At 40.1% G+C, this 22,534-nt stretch overlaps 1 protein-coding gene across 1 annotated transcript in view; it reads right to left on the bottom strand.

Annotated features, from left to right (window-relative positions):
* MYH9 (myosin heavy chain 9) overlaps window positions 1-22,534 on the bottom strand; it is a 73,897-nt gene that overhangs the window by 24,248 nt on the left and 27,115 nt on the right. Inside the window, exons 4-12 of the mRNA XM_061445128.1 lie at window positions 14,910-14,937; window positions 14,028-14,121; window positions 8,811-8,903; window positions 8,074-8,137; window positions 7,436-7,534; window positions 6,417-6,560; window positions 3,519-3,614; window positions 2,331-2,449; window positions 1,128-1,280 (exon numbers count right to left, since the gene is read on the bottom strand). Coding sequence (XP_061301112.1) covers window positions 1,128-1,280; window positions 2,331-2,449; window positions 3,519-3,614; window positions 6,417-6,560; window positions 7,436-7,534; window positions 8,074-8,137; window positions 8,811-8,903; window positions 14,028-14,121; window positions 14,910-14,937 — 890 coding nt within the window. The remainder of the gene's footprint in view (window positions 1-1,127; window positions 1,281-2,330; window positions 2,450-3,518; window positions 3,615-6,416; window positions 6,561-7,435; window positions 7,535-8,073; window positions 8,138-8,810; window positions 8,904-14,027; window positions 14,122-14,909; window positions 14,938-22,534) is intronic.

The raw sequence follows: 22,534 nt of genomic DNA on the forward strand, positions 1-22,534 counted from the left end.
ACCATGATCAGAGGGGGAATGAAAAGAATAAAGTTATTAATGAATTTGAAAACTAAGGCACAGAAAAGTTGATTTTCTTTTTTAAATTGGTCCAATTCATTTTGCAGCTGCACATGAGCTAGATCCAGTGTAATAGGTTGATAGGAGTTGCCTAGCTGGGATAATGACAGGACAGTTCTTTTCTGATGGCATCTTGTTGTTGCTTCAGACTAAGCGTAATGCAAAGGCACATTCTGTTAAGTATTTCATAGACGATTTTCCTAACAGCTCACTGCCACCTACAGGGGGAGCTCCCACTTCCCCTCTTTTCCATCTCTCCTTCAACTTTCCCTTTAGCTTTTCTTCACCTACATTTATCTTGCATCAGTTTTTATGCTCAGAGTCCCCTTTGCAGACTGATTCAACTATAAAACACCCTAAGAAGCATTTTTCACAGAGGTAAAGAGGTGATTAGTACAAGTGGTTGCAGCCAGGAGCGGAAGAGGAGAGAAGGACCAAGTTCACTCCTTTTCTGCATCAGGAAGTTCCTGTTAAATCCATTTAGCTGTATGTGAAACCACACTCTGATCCTCGATTTTCAGGCTTCTTTTCAGAAAGGAGCATACATAGGTCAGAATTTATGCTGGATCTGATTTGGTATATACGCTGCCTTTGCCTTTTCCCAAAACTCATTTCTAATAATTTTTAATGACAGTAATAGGTTTCAGTGGGTCACCCCTTACATGTTTCAGGACAGACTAATGTGACATAAAATTTTAAGTTCAGTGATGACATTTTAAAGGACTTCTTTTGTAGGTTAACAAACTTTTAAGCTGTGAGCTATAAAGAATCGAGAACACCTGGAACTGTGAAATTAAAGTACTTCTAATACACATACCAAAAAGGATGTAAGCATCAGAATACACAGTAACGAGGTAATGTTTTTTGCAGAATACATAAAATACTATAGAATGAGCACTTATTAAGTTAGCTGACAATTCCCTTAGCAGAGATTTCTAGGAACAGAATTGGAATATATACCCTATCCAAAACCAAACTCTTCTTTTCCAGTTTAAAAGTCACTTTCCTTCAGCAGTCTTTGCTCCATGGTAAACTGTACCAAGTATAAGGACCTGACATCTCCTTACCTCGAAGATCTCAAAGCCAGCAATGTCAAGGATTCCAATGAAGGATGCACCCTGGCGCTTGGTCTTATCCAATGCCTTGTTGATCCGCATAACCAGCCACCGGAACATACGTTCATAAGTGGCTTTAGCCAGCGCTTCAATGGCAAAGTCAGCCTAAACAGAAAAAAGTCAAAAATCAGGAGTTATATATCCAAAGAAAGGCACAAGTTACACTGTTTTGGCATCTAATGGCCCAGCAGTAGGCCGATATTTTCTCTCCATCAAACTCACTGAAAAAGCTTAATTTCAGATGTTATTCCCAATGAAAAGCTGATGGCACAGTGACACCCCATAAGGAAGAGCGAAGAATTTGTCTTACTTAATTAGTGTGTGAAAGCCAAATTTCAGGATCCTGCCTGTTGGAGAAACCAATGCCTGGCATTCAAGAAAGAAAAGTTATGACCACTCACCTCCAAAAACTATAGTAACACAGCAAGTTTAATAGGCCCAAAGAAAAGCATTTAAATTCTTTTGTAACTTGGGATTTCTGAAGCCAAATGCCTCCCTCTCATGCCAATACCCTTCCTGTGATGACACAGAAATACTATGTGTAGTAAGAAATCAAGTATCAGAATTGAAAGGCAGCATGGAAAAGCAGTCTGTGATTATTACCAGACTTTGTCCTCTTCCTAAACCCTTCCATGTTATGTGGACATGTTTATTTACATTGAGAGTAAGAACATGCTCATAAAGAAGCCATGCAGTGAGTAAGCACAGGGGCTTTCCTCCCTTCAGGAGGCCACTAGCTCCTAGGTCAGGATTTGTTTTGAGCACATCCTGATTTAAGAGTGTTACAAAACTTACAGTCAATTTGAAGGGTGAGCAGCAAATTCTTCCACCCTGGTAGCTGACCTACTCAGAAGTGCCATACAGAATGTACAATACAGAAGTGGTGCTTTCTGTATTACAGCAATTTGATCATGTCACCTTTGCATACAGCACTGAAGGAACACTCCCTTGGGACAGACAGATTTCTATCTTCATACAAATAAAGTGAGCAAATACTAGAAACAATATGTTTGCTACATTATTCAAGTGTGGTAGCCATACCTTGCAGTCATAAAGATGGTTATTAAAAGCTACAGAAACCTCTAATATATTTGTTAGCTTTGTAGTGGCAAGATTAAAGACTAAAGTACATGTTCACTTTAAGAGCATGCATACCTGCTCTTTGGTCTGAGCTTTCTGGACATAATCTCGCCCAACTTTGATGCGAGGAGTCAGGATACCTCTAGTGAAATCCGTCACATTGATACCCAAAAGGTGAGACACTTTCTGAGCAGCTAAAGATGGTCAAAGGAAACAACAAAAAGATTAATATGCTTTCCTTTTTCTCACAGAATGCAAGAGAAAAAGAAAAACATTCCTGCAACTGCCTGCCCAAGAGGTTTTAAACACCCTCCCCCAAAAAGAAGTTAAATGAAGAACAGGCTGATGAGACAAAAAAAAAAAAAAGGTACCTTCAAAAAAAAAAAAACCAACCAAACCCTTCCAACCTATACTACAGGTTGAGATTCTCCTGAAGCCACGAGAGTAAATTTGAAATGTTACTCTCATACCATTAAGTTATAACACAGAAGCTTTACAAAGTTCATAGCCTAAAATCAATTTAAAGCTATGTCAATAATAGATTCCTTAAGCTAACAGTTCTGTTTTCATGTACTGATTAGTCTTTGAGGCAACTCTGTATTTCATATTCAAGATCCAAAACCAAAACAGTTCACTCTCCTCCCCAAAATGCCACTTAGAGCATATTTTCCATAATAATAGCCAAAAATATAAAAAATATATACTACCAGCCTCTTATATTTCTGCAGCATGTCTATAATAAAGGTATAAGTCTTCCTTCTATTATGTGAAACATGGTACTACTTACACATGCAACAATAGACAGTGCTATTAAAATATGTACATGTACTTTACACCCACCACAAAACTATCCATCTTACTCTTACAGCTACAAGTCTAACTACCAAGTCAGCAAAGAACATTCCTTAAAGTCTGATAATATAGGTTTGTAGGAGCAATTACTCCTAGATTGGCTAAACACACACACACTATATATTCCAATAAAGTAATTCTTTTCATCTGGCCATCACAAGTACTTCCTGCCTAGCCCTTTCACAAGAACAGTGCCACATTCTTGCCCATGGGTGGCTGCAAACACACGCCTGGCAAAACAGTGTGCACTTGTGTGAAGGAGCACGGCAGCTCCTTTAACAAATAATTCACTTTACAGAAAAAAAGGACTCCAGCATTCCCTACATACTGCAATACATTCTCTTACTTGCAATAACTTCCTGTAGGGGTTTTTCTGCATTTTCCTTTGTGGATGGAGAGGAGATTGGTTACCTGTGTTGTCTGGCATAGAGGCTTGGTCTGTATTACGCTCCTTCTTGAAGACTATGTTGCCAAGTTGAAGAACACCAGAGATAACCTTCAGCAGACCTTTTAAAATAATAATAATAGCTTAGTGGAAGACATTACCAAAAGTCCTGATATGACCCACTTGTTTTTCCTGACATGATTAAGAGGCCCTTCTCAACATCCCAAAGACTGTTCTGGGAAAAAGCATCAGAGGAATTACCTTATATGACTCTCATTCAGGACACAGGACACACCCTATCTACCCTATGCAAGACTACACAGCCTGGAGATTTAGCTACTCTCAACTTCACTATAGCAAAGTGAGAGACAAGATTGAGGATAATACGCCATCTTCCAACATCTATATTTTTTTGATAAAACATTTATTCCCTGATAAGGGTCCAAATTCACTCAATGAATTCAATACTCAATTTTCCTCAATGACTACTGTTAAACACAGGAAAGAGACAGTTAAGAGTACAGTCAGTTAAGAGGAGGAGGATTTTATTCTTTTAACCTTGTATTGCTTTCAGCTCTCTAACCAAGGTCCATAGTCCATACAGACATACATTAGAGTGTATGAAGGGCAGCAGGATGTGGGCAAAAGTGCCTGTACCGTAACTATTACTAATTCCCTGATGAATCACCCCACCTATTGCTAATGATATATTCATAGTCTTCAAATGGTACATGTTACAAAAGCGTCATCAGATGCTAGGAGAGGAAAGGCATTTTTCAATACCATAGCATCAATTCAGTTTTCACCACGTATTAATCAAAACCTATTGCGTAACAGCTTCTAGTTGCTTTGAGCAAAGCAAACTGCCAGTCACTTGCAAAGGGGATCTTGTACCACAGATGTTTTCTCAACCCCTAATTTCTACCTGTTTGTGCTGGTTTTGGCTGGGATAGTTAATTTGCTTCACAGTAGCTACTATGGGGCCATGTTTGGGATTTGTGCTGAAAACAGTGTTGGGAATACACTGGGAATACAGCAAGATGTTTTAGTCACTGCTGAGCAGCGCTCACATAGAGTCCAGGCCTTTTCCGCTTCTCACAACACTCCAACAGTGAGTAGGCTGGGGGTGCACAAGAAGCTGGGAGGGGACACAGGAGGGACAGCTGACACCAACTGAGCAAAGGGATATTCCATGGCTTCATACTCAGCATATAAATACGGGGGAAGTAGAAAGGGAGATGTTTGGAGTGATGGCATTTGTTTTCCCAAGTGACTGTAATGTGTGATGAAGCCCTGCTGTCCTGGAGATGATTGAACACCTGCCTGCCCAAGGGCAATAGTGACCAAATTCCTTGTGTGCACAGCTTTTGCTTTACTTATTGTCTTCATCTCAAGCTAGGAGGTTTTTCACTTTTATTATTCTGATTCTCTCCCCAACCCCACCAGGAGGGAGTGAGTGAGTGGCTGTGTGGTGATTAGTTGCCATCTGGGGTTAAATCAGGACCCTGTTTAGAAACATTTGCTCTAAAAGAATATCCCTTTGACAGCAGAGCAAACAAAGGCTCCATATATGCTACCTCAGGACTCACAGAAAAGAAAAATGTTAAGTTCCTAGTGGCATGTTATGAAAGTCAGTGGTTTGACAGCTGAATCTGGAGTCCTGGCAATTATTTTGACATTGACTCATAAACAAGGATAGTTAGTGCTTAGACTTCACATCAAAACTAAGTAAGCCTACCATCCAGCCAGCTACTGTACATATTATTCTTCTAAGCCTATAAAGAACATTAGAGCACTTTACACTTTGAACAGCAAGTGCAAAACACTAAAGTTATCTTTGCTGCAGTGGCTGGAACCAATAGATCATCTACATGACAGCAAAAACATGCCCTAGAGCATACATTAAAAACACAACTCAAAAAAAAATGGAGCATAGTAGGACATCCTGACAATAAATTACTCTGCCAATTCTTTCATTTGGTCTAGTAAAATTTCTCTTCACCTCCATACAGCAGTTTCAGTCTCAGATGATTCAAGGTACCAGGAAGTGTATTAAAATGTAGATAATGACAGTGTGGATTTATAGCACGTTGGACTGTGAAAAGCAATAGTTAAGGCAAAGGCACATATTTCCTACAGCAACAAGAGCTGCAGCCTCCAGCAGAGGAGGTGGTGACCTCAAACCACCACAAATGCTTGCTTCAGTGTAGAGAAAAACACAGTACTAGTTTTAAAAGACTTTCTATATATACAGAAACTATATATTTTGCAGAACACTGGTTCCCAACCAGTGAAGCAGATCGTGAATGAGGTGGCACAGAGCTCTGGTGAATACATATCACTGCACTTTGTGCTGGCTGCATTTGATTCTAGCTTCACTGTCATGGTACTGTGCCCCCAGAATCAGACAATATTAATTTCTGATCAGCAGTTCAGTGTTAAGCTGGAAAGAAAAGCACTATGACCAGGCCATTCTCAAAGTACTAATCCAGCAGTGGCTGGATTAGATACTTTAGAGCCACTGCTTAGGGACAGGGGGAGCACACAAGCTGTGCATTGCACAAGAGAATGAGGGGTTTCTTTTATCTTGGATGTGCTATTCTTAAACTCTTATACAGCCCTCAGACTGAGAACTAAAACAGCAAGCAGAAGCATGTTTTCATTAGCTGCCTGACTTCTAATGTTAACTGTATAAACTGAAACTTGTGTTGGCAGATCCAGAGGTGGGTCACTACAAAGCCACTAAGTTTATTACTTGCACATTGTTCACTGAGGGGAGGTGGTGTGGTGTGTGGAAACAGACATCAGACAAAACAAAACCAACAAAAAAGCCCCGAAGAACCCCAGAATAAAAAAAGTCCAGAGATATAATCTGCTCGCTCTTTCGCTTCCTCTCATTTTCAAGCCCTTCAGAGGTTTCATACCTATCTGCTCCTCATCTGGGATGCCCATGATCTTCATTGCCTCCATGGTCTCTTGAAACATGTCTTTGTCTTGCTGACCCGGGATCGTAACATGCCCATTGGAAAGGAAGCGGTATTTGTTGTAAGGTTCCAGCAGCAGATCAGCTTAAGAAAGAATTGAGAAAGAAGTTACCATGGTATTTGGTTTTTATTTTTCCTTTTTCTAATGGACAACACGCTACCACTGAGATCACATTTCTGATTTGCATATGCTAGCAGCTGATGGATGAATGTGGGATCAAGCCCAATTTAACTGCATGTGGAACGTTCAATATATTTTAGACAAAACTGAAGGTTTTCTGCCTTATTTCTTTCTATCTCCTCCTCTGGACTACTTCTCCAAAGGAGTGTCAGTCATCATTACACCCTAATGCTGTAAGAAGCAGGGATTAATTTGAAAGTAAATTTGCCTTTCATTTCAGACGCCTCATTTGTTTCAAGTCAGGTGGAAATTTATACATAGCACTTAAACAGTAGCAAATACAAGAAAAATCCTCACCTATCCTTCCTCCAAATCAATTTGCATCTCTTGAACAACATGGACCCCAATTACTAGGCTGAGGTACTAAAGCTAGATGTGCTAGGATCCTAGACTTCCAAAGCTGCTTAGGTACTGGCAGCTTTGCTCCATTCAGTTAAATGCTGAGCACATCAGAGTAGGACCATTCCTGCACTAGAAGGTTTACATCATGCAAGACGAGACTAAACACGGGACAGTGATTTAGATAAGGAAGGGCGTAGAGCCATTGCTGGCAAGGAGACAAGTGCAGGAAGGAACCAGAGAAGCAAGTTTTCAGGAACTGGGAAGTGCAAGGGGAGGGCAGCGGTATATATGAGTGTATGGAAGAAGTGGAGGAGGGGTGACAGTACCTAAAAGGTAGAGCCATTAAACTATGAAGGAACAGATCCTAGCCTACAGGAGTTTTGGACCTTGTCATTGTGATGAGGGAACCCCATAGCCACAATGAAATTATACTTACTCTTCAAATGTTCCCCTGCCCCAGACAGCAGGTAGTAAAAGATGTGGAAGGTCCTCTCCTCTTTGGCTTGACGAATTGCACGTGACTTCTCCAGCAGATCTTCAGAGAGTCAAGGCATATGTCAGGATATACAGATCACTTCCTGTTCTATGGCAGGAGAAGAAAACCCTTGTACTACCTGCTGTTCTCTTCATAACAATTAACAGGGGTATTGATTTAGCAATCATTATCAGTCAACAACCTACTGAGGTTCTGGTCTCAGTTCTGCCAGCCTCTGAACAATGGCTATGATAAAAGACTTAACTGATTAACAACCAGAAAGACAGTGGCTATTCATCCCTTCTTGCCTTGGACATAAGTAAGAATGGCTTATCAAAAGCTATTAATCTTATCACAGTTTATGCTTCCATTTCAGCTTCCTAAGATTACAATGCATTCATTCATATTTCCACCATGGTGGAAAAGGTCACAAAGAAACAAGAGACTATAACAGTAATCTTGCTAGCATAAATTTAAGTGCTTCCAACAACTTTCTTGACCTGACTACAGAAAGACAGCTGTGAAGAGATTGCTAGGTACCGTTACTGCCACCTCTACAGCCTTTAACTTCCCCTTTTAAGTGGTTGTAGAAAGGATACAGGTCTCAATATTGGCTCCAACAATGTAACCGTTGACATCAAAGTTGATTCTGATGAATTTGCCCTACAAGGAAGATAATAATATTAAAATTAGTATTCATTCTATCTGGTAACAGCAGAAAACAGCAAAAGTAAACCTTCTCTTTTTAACCCAGGAGAAGAAATTCAGAACTGGTCAGGCAGGTTTCAGATCAGCCAATAGGCAATGCCTGACAATCACAACAGCAGTTTAACAAACAAGACACCAAACGCTTTCAGACATACCTGACGTTCAGACACCCTACAATTTTAATTCATTATGCTTCAGTGTAACCAGGGTCCCTTCAGTTTCATGTGCTATATGATCTAGACAGTTCTACCTCCCTCAATCTTGGCTTCAACCGTTTTCATTAGGTACCAGCTCTAGCTCACCCATCTGCCTCTCAGATGCTGCCCACTGCTCTTCAGAGCCAAAAAAGAAAAAAAATAAGAAGCAGCATTTGTTCTCCAGGATAAAACTGACTGCAATAAGCTCATAATAAAAATCAGCATAGATGACCCTGGTCCAGGGTCTGGTTCCTTCATTCCAGAAATTTATAAGGTCTATTCTGGATAATTCAATGAATGAAATTCACTTCCCAGATTAATATGAATGAAATCACTCACAGGCAGTTGTCCTATCCCTGACAGCAGTTCACCCAAAAGCAAACCAAGTCTTCCCTCTGGAAAGTGTAGAATACTAGAATAGTAATACTCACAAATCTTGAGGAGTTGTCATTCTTTACTGTCTTGGCATTTCCAAAGGCCTCCAGGATGGGATTAGCCTGGAGCAACTGCCTCTCCAGTTCTCCCTAGAGGGAAATCAGAAATTAATAAAGTAGGTAGCAGTTCACTACACTACCTTGGGTCAAACCAGCACTGAAGTTTCAATTCACACTAGCTTGGCATCTGCTGCAGAGAAGCCATATTAAACCTTAGGAGATGATCCCTTAAACCTTCAAATAAGACTGAGTAGTTATCTTGGTAAAAAAGAAGCATTCACAAATATGCCTTATCTTCTTCCTCAACACAAGGGCATTCCAGTGCTTACTTTGTGCTAACATGAAGCCCTTCAAAGCCACTTCAGAATAACATCCCACAGACTTCCCAGGATCAAAGTGAAACACTGTAACATCCAAGTGATAAAGTGGTACCATCCAAGCCCATCATCCCAGAAGTGTCTTGCCATCTAGGCTTGAAGAGCAAGGAAAATCCTATCTTGCTACTGCAAGAGAATCCTGAACTCAGCTAGCAGTATGTTAAGTCTGAAAACGCTCGATATTTAAACAAACCCAAAAGACTTGCACTAAGAGTCTACATCTTCCAAAATACAAACAATCAAAAAACTCTTTTGTAAGGAGACACACAAAGACAGAATTAGTGGTATCCCATAAACTGCATGATCGCTTGCATTCTGCTGCCATATTCACACACTCCTCCCCTTAAAGAACACAAAATGCTGGAGCTGTAGGAAAAGAAAATTCAGAAATTCTATCCCTGCCAAATAACAGACCACTGGAGCATATACACATTTCCCTGCAGGCTCTAGATATAACCCTGGCTAGTTTAGAAATTACTTGCCCTCTGTGCTAAAAGCATAGAGTTCTATATATTTCAGGATTACCTAAAAAGCTTCAACAGACACAAAAGGACAGTTTAACATTTCTCTTTATAGCAGTTATCAGTAAGTACTCAAGACTTCCTGTGCGTAACAGATGGAAATGAAGTTTGATTCATGAGAATTGGAATTTATGGGCAAATTATTTAAGGGTAGTTATAAAGGAAAATTGTTCCCATTCATTCTCAAAGTGCATTATAAAAAAGATTAGTCCTTACACAGTCTCTCTAAAAATACATGCAATAAAAAAAAAAAAGAAGATACATGAGAAACTGTACAAAGAACTAGAAGTATTTATCTGTTCCTTACATAATTACCTCACTTCAATGCTTGCAAAGTGCAAGGCCAAAAAAGACCCTCAGCTCCTGTAGAACTGCACATACACAGCAAGGGCAGCTGCTGCAAACACTTTCATTCACTGTCAAGTATATGTAACAAAGGGGTTAGCTCTGAGAAGGGAACCTGAACTGGGATATCTGCTCTCTAACAACAGAATGGGTATATCACTTTTGTAAGGAGAAAACCTTGAAATTAGGGTTCAGTCCTTGAAACTGCATGGAAGTCACATTTCCCCTCCTATTCTGGCAAATATACTGAAGTTGGAACCCTCTTCCCTCATCCCATTCCTACTCCCCATCCTGCAGTGAAGTCCCAGTACTTTGTTACTACAGTCAGTTACTGTGCAAGTGGGAGATGCCAGCAACATAGCATTTCAACCCAATTATGGAACAAGGAGGGGAGATATGAAAAAAAAAAAAAGAAAAAAGGAAAAGGCATTATTTTCCCTCAAAACAGAAGTCAAGCTTTGACATCAAATCAATTTTATTTAGCTAAAAGTAAAACTAAGGTCATGCTTAGCTACACAAAGATCTAAAGTGTATAGAAATCCATACTGAGGACACTTGTGTGATTTAGTACCTAATGTCAAGTAGGAGTTGCTAAACTGTATTTTAGAGGTGATTAGGTCTCTTGAAACCACCGATGTAGTAATATGCATAGAGAATGCCAGCTCAGACTCACAGCAATATAAAGCTGTATGAGAAGGTCATCAGTTAGCTCTCATGACTCGCCTCAGCACCACGATACAGTGGAGAGAGAAGTTCTCAGCATTAAGAGGCTGTGATTACTGCAGTGTATCCGTCCCTCACTGTATATGATCCTTATTTAAAAAGGCAATTCCATACCTTCAAAATTTTAAAGAAATTTTTCTGGTGGAGTTTGTTGTTTGTTTTTTTTTTATCTTAAATTTTGATGGTCACCTTTCAACGAAGAAGAATACTTCATTATTATTATTATTATTATCATCATACAATGGGTAATGCTGCAAAGCAAAACCAGTACAATACAGAGCTGTCTGTCACAAGCTTTCTAGAAATTCTAAGGTTCCTATCATTAAGCTGCTGCCAATTTTCTGACACCTGTAATTGCTATTCCTTGACCTGAAACAAATCTGTTTTATACTTGGCATGCATTTGAAGTATGTATAATATTCCTCATGAAAACAGAAGCAATAACAGCCACTGAATCTGTTAGCCTGTGGCTGGGCAGTACACACTCTGCAGTACACTCTTTCTACAGCTCTGAAGTTACAACATCAACTTAAAGCAACTAAAATCCTTGACAGCTATCTTGTACTCTGAATTTTTTGTATCTCACACACTTTTTGGAATTATTTTTATGCAAGGTAGAAGTTTTGCCAGCCATTTACTCTTCAAGTATGGAGAAAATCACAGATAACTTAACAGCATACAGTTTAAAACACTAAAAGAGGATGTTTGGGGATTTTGTTGGTTTGGATTTTACACATCAGGGATTTGCTTTTGTATTCTTCTCTGCAGTCCTGTGAGAGATTCTTGGATAACTGAATCCCAACAAGAGTTGGTTGGATGGGGAGGGAAGAAAGATAATCAGTAACCTAAACTTCATTACAAATTATTAAGCATTAGTAACTATTACCTATGAATTTCTGATTTTCTGCAAACATTCTCATCTTGAAAAAAATATTACATGATTTATGTCAGTAGAGAAGCAGAGACTAAACATGGGAAAACATCAATCAACTTCCATAAATAAAGCTTCATCAAATGAAAAAGAAGTGTTTATACAATTAGATTCAGTAGGCCCCAAAAGCAGCCTTAATGTGCTTAGTAGTCACACCATGCAGCTAGAAGCTATTTAGCTAAATACACTAATGCACTGGGATCGATGGAAGCTGCCACTACCTCCAAACCAAGAGAGCTAGAGTTGAGAATCCACTTCACAAATCTGATTTTGCTCTGATACTTGAAAAAACAGGGGTTTACATGCAAAGCTTCTAAAAGATGACAATCAAGAAACCTTCCTGGTAGATAAAGCACACTAGTTTCTATACTATCACTGTGCCTAGTCTTGCAGCATAAAGGTTTGATGCTACCATATTTTACTAAGGAAAAAAATCTGGCATGAGCAGTATACCCAAGATCCTCAAAAAATTTAACTTATTCAATCTTCATAAATCCTCATACTTTGGTTCAAAGTTTAAGGTTTGTAAAGAATTGTTGCATAGAGCACTCATTACCAATTAACATTCAAAGACTCCAGTTCTAAATCTTCTGTGTTAAGGCCAGCGGCTACTGTTTAGTCACAAAACTGGAGGAAATGGGAGCTGGAGGATTTTTTGGAATAATCAAAAGTCAGGGGAACAAAAAAATATAAATATCAAACTTGGGCAAATCACCAACCAGTCCAGCTTAGGACTGCTCTATTCTCCTAAGCAGCTTGCCTTAGTGGTTGAAGTTTTGTTCAAGGATAAGCAGTGGAAGAATACTTAACTCAACCCCATGATTCTATTTTCCACATTTAAAAAAAGAAAAGAAAAAAAGGAGAATGTTTCTAAATACAGCTACTGACAGACCATGGAAAAAGTCTTCATATGTCTGAGAGTTTGGCACATACGAAGGTTTTTTTTTTGGTTGGATTCCAGAAGTTACTTATTGCTATGTGCACTCACACATAGCATGCCTGCGTGCAGAGATGCCTTCTAATCCATGTACTCTACATGCATAAGACATGCCTACACATCAAGCTACTATAGGAAAACTCTTATGTAGGGATACCGTGGACAACACTTGGCATCTGGCTTTCATCACACAGCTCATCAGTGAACATTTCCAAAGTGTTCAGCTCTGGCTAACAAGCTCAGGGTCCTGGAACACCCTGGCTGCAGGGCAGCCTTTCCTCCAACCTTTCTTTGCAACCTGTAGCCACATCCCACTGCAGAGAAGAGAAATCCAAACGCCTAACTACATTTATCATTCTAGGAGTACTACAAACACTAGAAAAGAAAGCCTGGTCCCGTACTATTGCCTTGGAGGTTTACTTCTGGAACGGTGCTATCTGGGAAAATCCTGCAAGAAAAAATTTAAATGCAAACTAGTATTGAGCACAGAACACAAGTATTCTTGATATTACTTTAGTCTCCAATTGAACATCCTCACAAAAAAATTACTGTGCACCACACACAAAAAAAAAAAAAAAATTGTGAATTGTCTATGGATTTGTTTTAGCTGCAGAAAGTGATATTGGTGTGGAGTGAAAAGCTGCTCAAAAAAATCACACAATGGGACAGAAAATGCATTCCTGGTGCAGAACGTGCAGTAAACGTGCAGCTCACCTACGAGGATACAACTGACGAATTCGGCAATAGTCCATCGGGGGAGAGGGAGGGGAAAAAAATATAAGTGAGACATCTTTTAAGTCCTCCCACCATCACCACCACCCTCCTTTCATGTGCTAACACTTGGCTGTTTTCCACCCCTTTCATGTTCTACCTACAATTTCAAAGTTTCCAGCTGATGTCCACTAGTCTATCACTGTATTCTCCAGTTTTGAGACTGTGTGTCTATATATGTATATTTAGAATAGCCAGACCTAATCCATAAAAGTACAGAAGAAAGGAGACAACTCCACAGAAGGACCAGTTTAAAACTGCCTAGATTGGTTACAAGCAGTACATCTGTGTGAGAAGATCACTATGGGGGATGCTTCATTTACAGTCTTTTGCCCATGCACTCACTCTCAAATCCAAGAGATTGCAGATGAGTTTATTCCCACTGTAGCTCCACTGAACTCAAAGGAGTTATGACTTAGAACCATGTTCCCTGGCTTGCAATTTTGGCACACTTTTATTGCTTCATAGTTCACTGTCCTCCTCAGTCCCTTAGTAGATGTTAGTATCTAGCCTTTTATTGAGCAATATGGTTTTTACCACATTCAGCCAATATATATCTATTGTCCGAAGTAGGCACAGCAACAAGGCATCATTAAACCTAGGTCTTACCTGGTCTTTTTTAGATTTGTGCGAGGAAGCAACATGAGCCAGATACTGAATGACCTTCTTGGTGTTCTCTGTTTTACCAGCTCCCGATTCACCTCTGTAAAGAAAATCTGCAATTCATTCACAAACAAGACGTAGGGAGACATACTCATATTTCTAACCCTAAGACGGCTACAGAGCTTTATTCTAGCCACTGCAGCACTTCCCTCAAACCCAAGTAAAAACAAATTGTATTGGTAAGCAGTAGCGGTGTAGCTGGGCTGCAGGCTACCCCTCAGCCAGCTTGCCACTGGGTGCAGGTTCCATATGAATGCATGGAGGAGGGAAGGCAATAAAGAACTGTGTTTCCTAGTCACTTGGATACAAAGATTGCCAAGTGCCCGAGGAATAATTCCAAGGCTGTTGTAGAGGTAGTGGTGAAAGGTAATGAAGCGAATCTTTCAAAAGGAAGCCTTCTGACTGCAAGAAGAAATACACCAATTCCTTAAGCAGAACTGAGGGCAAAACAATTTTGCTGTGTCTAGAAGAGAAACTGCTGCATCAGTAGTATCTGTTACTCTACTAGCCTCATCAGGATGTATATACTTAAACATAACAGCTGCATCAAATCTGAAGAACTTGTCCAAGTCTTTTCCATTTAAAAGCTCTATTTCTTTAGGAATTTGAGCAATGGGGCTGTTTCAAAACTTCTCTTCTTCCTCCACTTCCTATAAACACTATTAAATATATATTGGAGCAACTGTAGTGGGACCTTCCTTGACTCTCAATTATTCCCTGATTTACTAAGCTTACACCCAGCACTTACAATAAAAAGAGTCCTCCACCCAAGAATTTAAAACCACAAACTTTGACATCTAGTCAAGCTGACAACTGGAAAATACTCACGTGCAAAGGATGGACTGATCCTCTCGATCTAGAATAAAATTAAAAAGTAGTCAGACTAAGACTGTAAAATTAAATTTCTCTCTCAAAATAAAATCACCACCACAGACAAAACCAGGAACTAGTAAACTCTGACAAGTATCTTCAGAAATATGGCCAGGTAACCCCTTCGCCAACAACAGACCCCAACCTCTCACCATATATCAAAGTATAATGGTACCATGCCAATTTTCTTCATCCAGAAAGAATACTGTTTACATTTACAACTTTTCTACGAACAATACGTAAGTCTCCCCCTGAACATTTATTTATCACAGAGCTACAGTTTGATGCACATCTTGTTTGATGTACTTGTTCTTCAGTCCCCTCCCCCCATTATACTGGGCACATACTGACTTAACAAAATTCATCATCAGAGGAGAGGAAATAGAGGAAGCAGGACAGCAATCATCACAAATATCAACATGCCAAAACCTTGTATCAAACAGAGGCTTTCACCCCCCAAACAAACACTGGAAACAGTGAAAAATTTTTGTTACTTATTTTGTACAGAATGGACTTCAAAACTACAATACTGAGGAGCAGCCCAAGTCCTATACAGCTGATCTGTTTGTAGCACCATCCCCTATTGTATTAACACAGCAACTGGTAACAGCGGAAACCTTTTCTTGCTCATGTTGACATACCAGTAGACATACTAATCCCTGTGTTCAATTCCCAGCTGTGGATGATAAGATCTTTCCAGTTACAGAACTTACATCACCCAGCCACTTCACCACTATCTTCTCCCACATTTTTAATCTCCCTCCAGCTTTCACCCATGATGCCGATTCCTCATACACGGCCCTGACTAGTCATTCTACCATGCCTTCACCCCACTGCTCCTTCACCGCTTCTGTGCGAACACACTCCCCTGCTTCTGCCTTGGTCCACCATGTGTCATTCCACGCCTCTATCCCCACAGTGTGCATCCTATTCTTCCTCCATGCCACCAGAAACCACCTGGAAGCACTTGGCAGACTGGAGAGCGCCTGTTCCTACACCAGAATAGCCTCAGAAGCTTACACTCATTACACTGACGGTAAGACCTCTTCACACATGGAACAGACTTGGGCACAGCAAGTCATTAACAGACAGTCCACAAGAGCTACTGGGGCACTCACAGGACAGGCTGTCACTGAACTCAAAATCCCCAGTAGCTTCTAAATTAACCATTTGGGGGTTGTTTTGTTGGGGTTTGTTTTTGTTGGTTTTGTGGGGTTTTTTGTTTGGTTGGGGTTTTTATGTGTGTATACTATTTTTTGGTTTGGTGGGTCTGGGGTTTGTTTTTTATTTTTTTGCTTAACATCAAGACCAAAGAACTATCAGCTCATCCAGTCCGAGAATCTCAGTAACACAACAGTCGGATTCCATCCAGTTATTCTCATTCTTCCCTTTTTCCACACAGGGCCCCAATTTTGTGCTGGACCAAAGTCTAATCTCTGAGAGAAAGCACAACTCAAACACCCAATTCACTGGATTGCTCCAAGATATTATTTCAGCAATCAGTAACCTTCATCAGTATGTTTATGGATGTTGACTGCCCTCATACATAGCACTGGTTCTCTTTCTATTCTTTTCTCCAAGTACATTCACTACTCTCCCCACCAGAGTACTAGCCGATATAACTGAGTCACCATTCAAGTTGTTTTGTGCAAGATAAGCACAAAACTTGATTTTGAACTGTAATTAGGGAAGGCTTTATAGTCAGATAGAGTTCAAGTACCTGAAACTACTTCCTATACTCTTACACACTGCTGCTGAAAGTGAATTTAGCGTTTCAGTCTTAACATAATCACTAGCATTCTCTTATGTTAATGATGATGTTAACGTATGTTACTACATTAACATTCTGAAACCAATAATGGAAACATTAGGTTCACACACCAGACAGGTAACTCGTGCTCTTAAGCTTCTTTACGGACAATTGACTGTATGCAGATGAGCACAAAAATTAGAAGAAAATAATCTGCTTTATCCCTGTTAATACTGTTCTCAGAAAGAGCTGATTAGCCCTAAGTCTGGAAGAAAGCAAGCAGAAGAAAATCATCACTCAAATGGTTTTGCCCTAGCAAATTCTTGAGCATTCAGAAGCAGATACTGCAGCTTTACTGGCACTGCATATTTATTTTTTCAAGTGCTGAATTTTATTCATTGCCTTTAAGATATGCACCCCTTTTGCTGAGGGCCAGGCTAAGAGTACATGTTAGCCAGCTCCCTTGAATCCATTCAAGGTTCCCAGTGGGTCAAGGGCTCAGCAGGAACATGCCAGACCTCTTTGTGACTTGGCCACTTTGAGGATGGATCAGGGGAATAACTAATGACTCATTTATGGATTGCCTGAAGTAATATATTCTTCGGTAGTGTGACTGCCTGGGTGCCATTCTCTATCACAAAGCAGCTATGCAAAAGGAAAAGATTGTGCCTCTGAATAACATCTGACTTTTGAAAGTCTGGCTATAAAAAAGCAGCCCACTTGTCCTAGAAAAGGTTATGTTCACATTCAGGTACTAGAGGCTCTTGAAACAGCCAATCTGAGAGAAAAATTAAAAAGGGAAAAGAAAGGATAACCCTAAGGAAGGTGCTCCTTATTCCTGGTAGCCAGCTCTGGTTTTTGAATTATGAGCTGGGGCTCCAAAGACAGGCAATGAAACCCTAAGCAGTTGAATTCCTTCCCATTCCCCCTTTTCCAGAAGACCCTTATTCCAGAAGAAAAAGAAGTTGGTAAGCCGAGAGTTAAACCCCAACAGAAAAAGAGATGATCAACGTCAGATAATACCAAGAAGCTCTTTGGCACCAAAGGGTTTTTGATTATGACAAGTTTTGTCACATTTGGTTGAGCAGCTCTTTTTGAGCCTCATGCCAGTAAGGCAAGTTAGTAACTGCACCCTGGAGTGACCTGAGGAAGTCCCAAAGGGGCAAACACAGGAGTTTTCCACACCTTAAACACAGAGCAAGGTGTTGAAAAGTGCTCAGGCAGGAAAAGTCACAGACAGCATTCAAAATCCTCTCGGCACTAAGTTTTCCTCCCCCGACATACTTTCATGGTGGCCCTCTGCAGCTGCGTTAGTCACCTCTGCTCTAAGCCAGCAGGAACGTACCTGCGAGTGCGGGCAAGTCACCGGCAGCGTGCAGACAGAGCCATAAAAGGCAACATTCCTGTTTGCAATCCGGGGGAAATTCTTTCCCAGGACTGCAAAGCAGCAGTCATTGGGATAGCTGGAATTCTTCTAATTGTGTACAGACAGACAACTCCAATAATGTGTTGAGCAACAGGAAACTGGAGCCGACCAAAGGGGCAAAGAGCTAACGCATACAAAAGCGTAACTCTTAGATACACTTCCAGTTAAGAATTGCTTTAAATGCCAATATTCCTCTCCATACAACACTGACTGGTGCCATCACGAATCAGAATTCAGTTGTCCAGACAAAAGGCCACCTCCACGCCTCTTTTTTTTGTTTTTTAAGGATCATTCTGCATGGGCGTAACTGCACTACTTCAGTCAGCACTTGCCTTTACTCCATTGTCAGTTGTGCAAGCAACCTACTCAGCAAAAGAGAATGTGCTGGGTACCATAAACTCAGTGGCTTATAATAACACCATCAAGAAACGCCTGATTAAAAGAAATCTACATCTGCTTTTCAATCCTAAACAGAGTCACTTATTAAAAACAATCCAGAATAACAACTCATTAGTTAATTATAGCAACAGTTCTATATTTCAGACCAGCTGGCAAGGAAAGCCTTTTATCTAGCCTCTTCTTTAGGTCTCATCACCATAGTATTTAAGCGATCATAAGATGCAGCAGCCTCAAGCATCCAGAAATTCAGGAAGTAAAACATCCTTCAAATTTAAGCTATACAGCAGTATTGTATATTAAGATCAACAGATTAATTTTACTATATTAAAAAAACATAATATCTCATTCTTGATTTTTTCAGTCCAAAAATAAGACTGCATTTCAGACTGCTTCCAGGACATTGCAAACGTAATTAAACCAAATTTTCTTTTCACAAGAGAGACATCTTGTACATAAGAAGTCCTCAGCCAAATATTCTACTGCAAAGCAACAAATCTGAATGAATGCTGAACTGCTGTGGTTGAATTTATTAGCATAATTGATAAATAAACAGATCTCCAGAATCCTGAATTTTGTTTTTAGATGTTTTGGGGAGGGAAAAAGAAAAAGGTTGGGAAGCTAGAAGAATGTTCGATTCGAGCTCCACATCTTGGTCACAGAACATCCAAGCAGGCCTTTATCACCCACTTCCTCTGCATGAGTGACTCCAGTTTCAAGCCTGTTTATCACCATAAAAGGAGAAGTACTATAGCATTCACACACTGGTGACATCACCTCTGCAGCTAAGAGGAAGTGTAGCTGAAAGGCAAAGGCTTGGCTCGCAGTCCCCTGCCTATAGCTGACTCATTTAGGCTCAAAGCTTAACCATAGCTGGCTGGTACCACCCACCTCCTAACCACCAGTGTCTGGCAGAACCAAGCAGCCTGGCCCTCCAGGTTTCCGTTACTGCACTGCTCCCCCAGCACCGCAGTGTATGCTTCTACCCCAACTTAGGCAACTGGCTGCCTCAACAAGTTAGAGATGACCTAAAGCAAGCATTAGTCTTAAATGCATGTAAGTGCTTCAGCCATGCAGTAGTTTTGGTTCCCCAGTCCCTCCTCAAGCTTCTCTTCCGACCTCAACATCATCTTACAACCCACGTCCTTCCCTCAGGGCTCTAACACAGGAGGAACCCCAGGCACTTGACACTTGCACTATTTGGAACAACCGCACTGGCACGGAATCTAATCAAGTATGTTCACTGTGGTGCTTTAACCTACATGCTGGTGTGAGTAGGATCAAAACCACTCCTGGGGAGCACCAGAACAGAGCCAAAGAGCCTGGTTTTGCATTACCATTTAAAGAATACATTATAGAGAAATTTCCAAATGCTAATAACCTGTCATCAAATACAAAAAAGAGAGAAAGGAATCAAATGAAGGACAAACATAGCACATCCAAGATAGCTCTCAATAACAGAACTTCAAGGTAAAACCAACCAACCAAAAACCACACAAAAAAGCACCCCAGCCAAACAACAACAACAACAACAACAAAAACCCCAACACTTGAGTTAGGAACACTGCAGTGCCAGGATTATCTGAAGTTTGAGGACAGTCACAAGAAGAAAAGTAAATCTCATTCCAAAAAATGAAATATGTCCTACTGGGTCAAATGAAAATATTTATTTCCCCAAGCCATTTTTGGACTAGAGCCCATACCCCTTTCTCTAACATTCCTTAACTGAATCTGGAGACAGCAAAACAGGAAAACAAGTTAGGCTGTAATTTTAAGTTACACAAATGTTTATGAAGTTCTGACAGGAAAAAAAAGTGGTATACAGCCTGCAAAAGCTCAGGCAGTTCATGATACTGAAACAGCGAACTGCAGGGAGACTGACAGCAAGGGCTGAACCATTACAAAAGGGACTGCCAGATTGCTCCTGCTCTGGTTTACAGGAATGAAGCAAAAAGGGTGTGGTAGCTACTAAAAAACAAGTGGGCAACGGACTTTTTTAGCTCCTTGTTCTACTGAAAACCACATTTTGAGACACAGATTTTGAGAGCTGCACTTAGAAATCTGAAGTAATTCAAAGCATGTAAGACATTTCTTAAGAAAACATGAAGCTACCTACATCTTTTCTTACATTTGTATGCAAACGCCATCAAAACCCTCCATAATTAGTATCCCAACTTAACACTGCCTTTTGCATCAGAAATCTGGATGAATCTTAGAAACTAGTGAAACCACAGGCTATATTCTTTTGGGTTCAGTGGAAACAGAACTTGACCTTTACATGCAAGTTGAAAGAGACATCTGTGCCTCTACATAATCTGAGCAGCTCTGTCAGTCAAGTATCCTTGAATCAGTAAACAGAGAATGTTGTATAGAAAACAAAGATGCACTTTGGGACAGCGCTATATACAGGGCAGTGTAGCAGACCAATACTAAGCAACAAGAGAAAGACTACTTGACCAAGCAAGTTAAAACAGAAGTGTTCTACTGGTTTGGAAACTTATGAAATACATAAACATCCAGCAGTTACAAATTAAATACTTCAAGGTTATATGTTATAGAAGCCGATGTACAGGACTGCTTCTTGTGAAAATAACGAATGGGCCTGAGGTGCATGTGAAGATCAACAAAGCAAGTGATTTGTCTTAAACAGCAAACACCGGTTCCTCTCTTAATGTAACAAGGTCAATCAAAATCATAAAGTTACTATCCTTCAGAGTTGGTTTTTTCCTTTAAACACCAACCCTAGAGATTGTCTAAGTCCCAAGTGCATACGACCAACAAGCAAGCTTCATAGGCTCCTTCGCAAACTAATCCATGAAGGTCAAGGAGGGTTTAATTACTGCACAATGATTTCTAGACTTACCGTTAGGAGCCCTTCACTAATAGGTAGAGAAACTAGATAAGAAATGAGATGGAGTACATTCATTATGAACATGCTATCTATTCCCTCTCCTACCTGTCTCTTAGTGGAGCAGGTTGAGTTTTGGAAAATAACCATATTCCAGAAGTTTCAGACAATAGCATTAAACCAGCCATCATGCTCCAGACACCAACGAAATTTCTAGGTTCTATCAGAATTTGACCTAGAAAACATCCTATATGTGATCCAAATAGAAAAGGTGTTATTTAACAGCTTTAAATATATTTTTCTACACAGATTCCCTGGAGACTATGAACTGAGGTAAAAAATGTACCCCTTCAGTGTACACCTGCTGCATTAGAATAATAATTTGACACCGCTCCACTGGCAGGCACTGTGCTCCATCAGCACCAGAAGAGTAATTCTTCTGAAAGCACTCAGACCTGAGGCTTCTGGTGTCCAGGTTACCCAAGGAACAGAGACATTAAGACAAATGGTTGTTTTCTCTGAAAACAAAAATGCCACACCTTTTTTCAGAGTTCTCATCTTGAAGTACATGAAGTTATTCCAAGTACCATGCAGCAAAATAACGTTTTTATCTCAATTCTGAGTTCTAATGTGTTGGGTCAAAGGAGGGAAAAAAAAAAAAGATAAAAAAATAATCACTTTGAATATGTTCTCCATCATGTTATTGCTTCGAGGAAGTACTTCTAGGAAAATTTAACAAAAAGCGATGTAACCTCTTGGAATATACAAAGCCACATAACAGTTTTGTAAATGGAGTAACCAGGGTAGACACTAAAAGAGGACCAAGCTCACCCCTAGTGCATCAGCATAGATGCCTGAAAACAGTTAAATAGTTTCTAAATTAACAGAGGTTGGAATAAAGCTCTCATCTTCCTCTCCCTTCCCAACTCCTTTCCTGATAAATGTCCCTTTGAAAGGCCTGCTTATTAAAATAACATAAATTGACTGAAAAAAAGATAATCAGAGTCCAAATCGATTGACACGCAAGGCTTTTCCACTCTGTCATGTCAGCTTAAGAGATAACTATACCCCATGCTGACAGAAGTCAGTCGACAGCTTGATATCCTTCTCCAGACCACAAAGGATTCCCAGCCTTCAGGGCTCTGAAAGTAACCTGGGGAAGA

This window comes from Pezoporus flaviventris, unplaced genomic scaffold (genome assembly GCF_033815535.1).
Source record: "Pezoporus flaviventris isolate CSIRO_AGI_PZ_B2104156 unplaced genomic scaffold, CSIRO_AGI_Pfla_v1 ptg000002l, whole genome shotgun sequence".
NCBI lineage: Eukaryota > Metazoa > Chordata > Aves > Psittaciformes > Psittacidae > Pezoporus > Pezoporus flaviventris.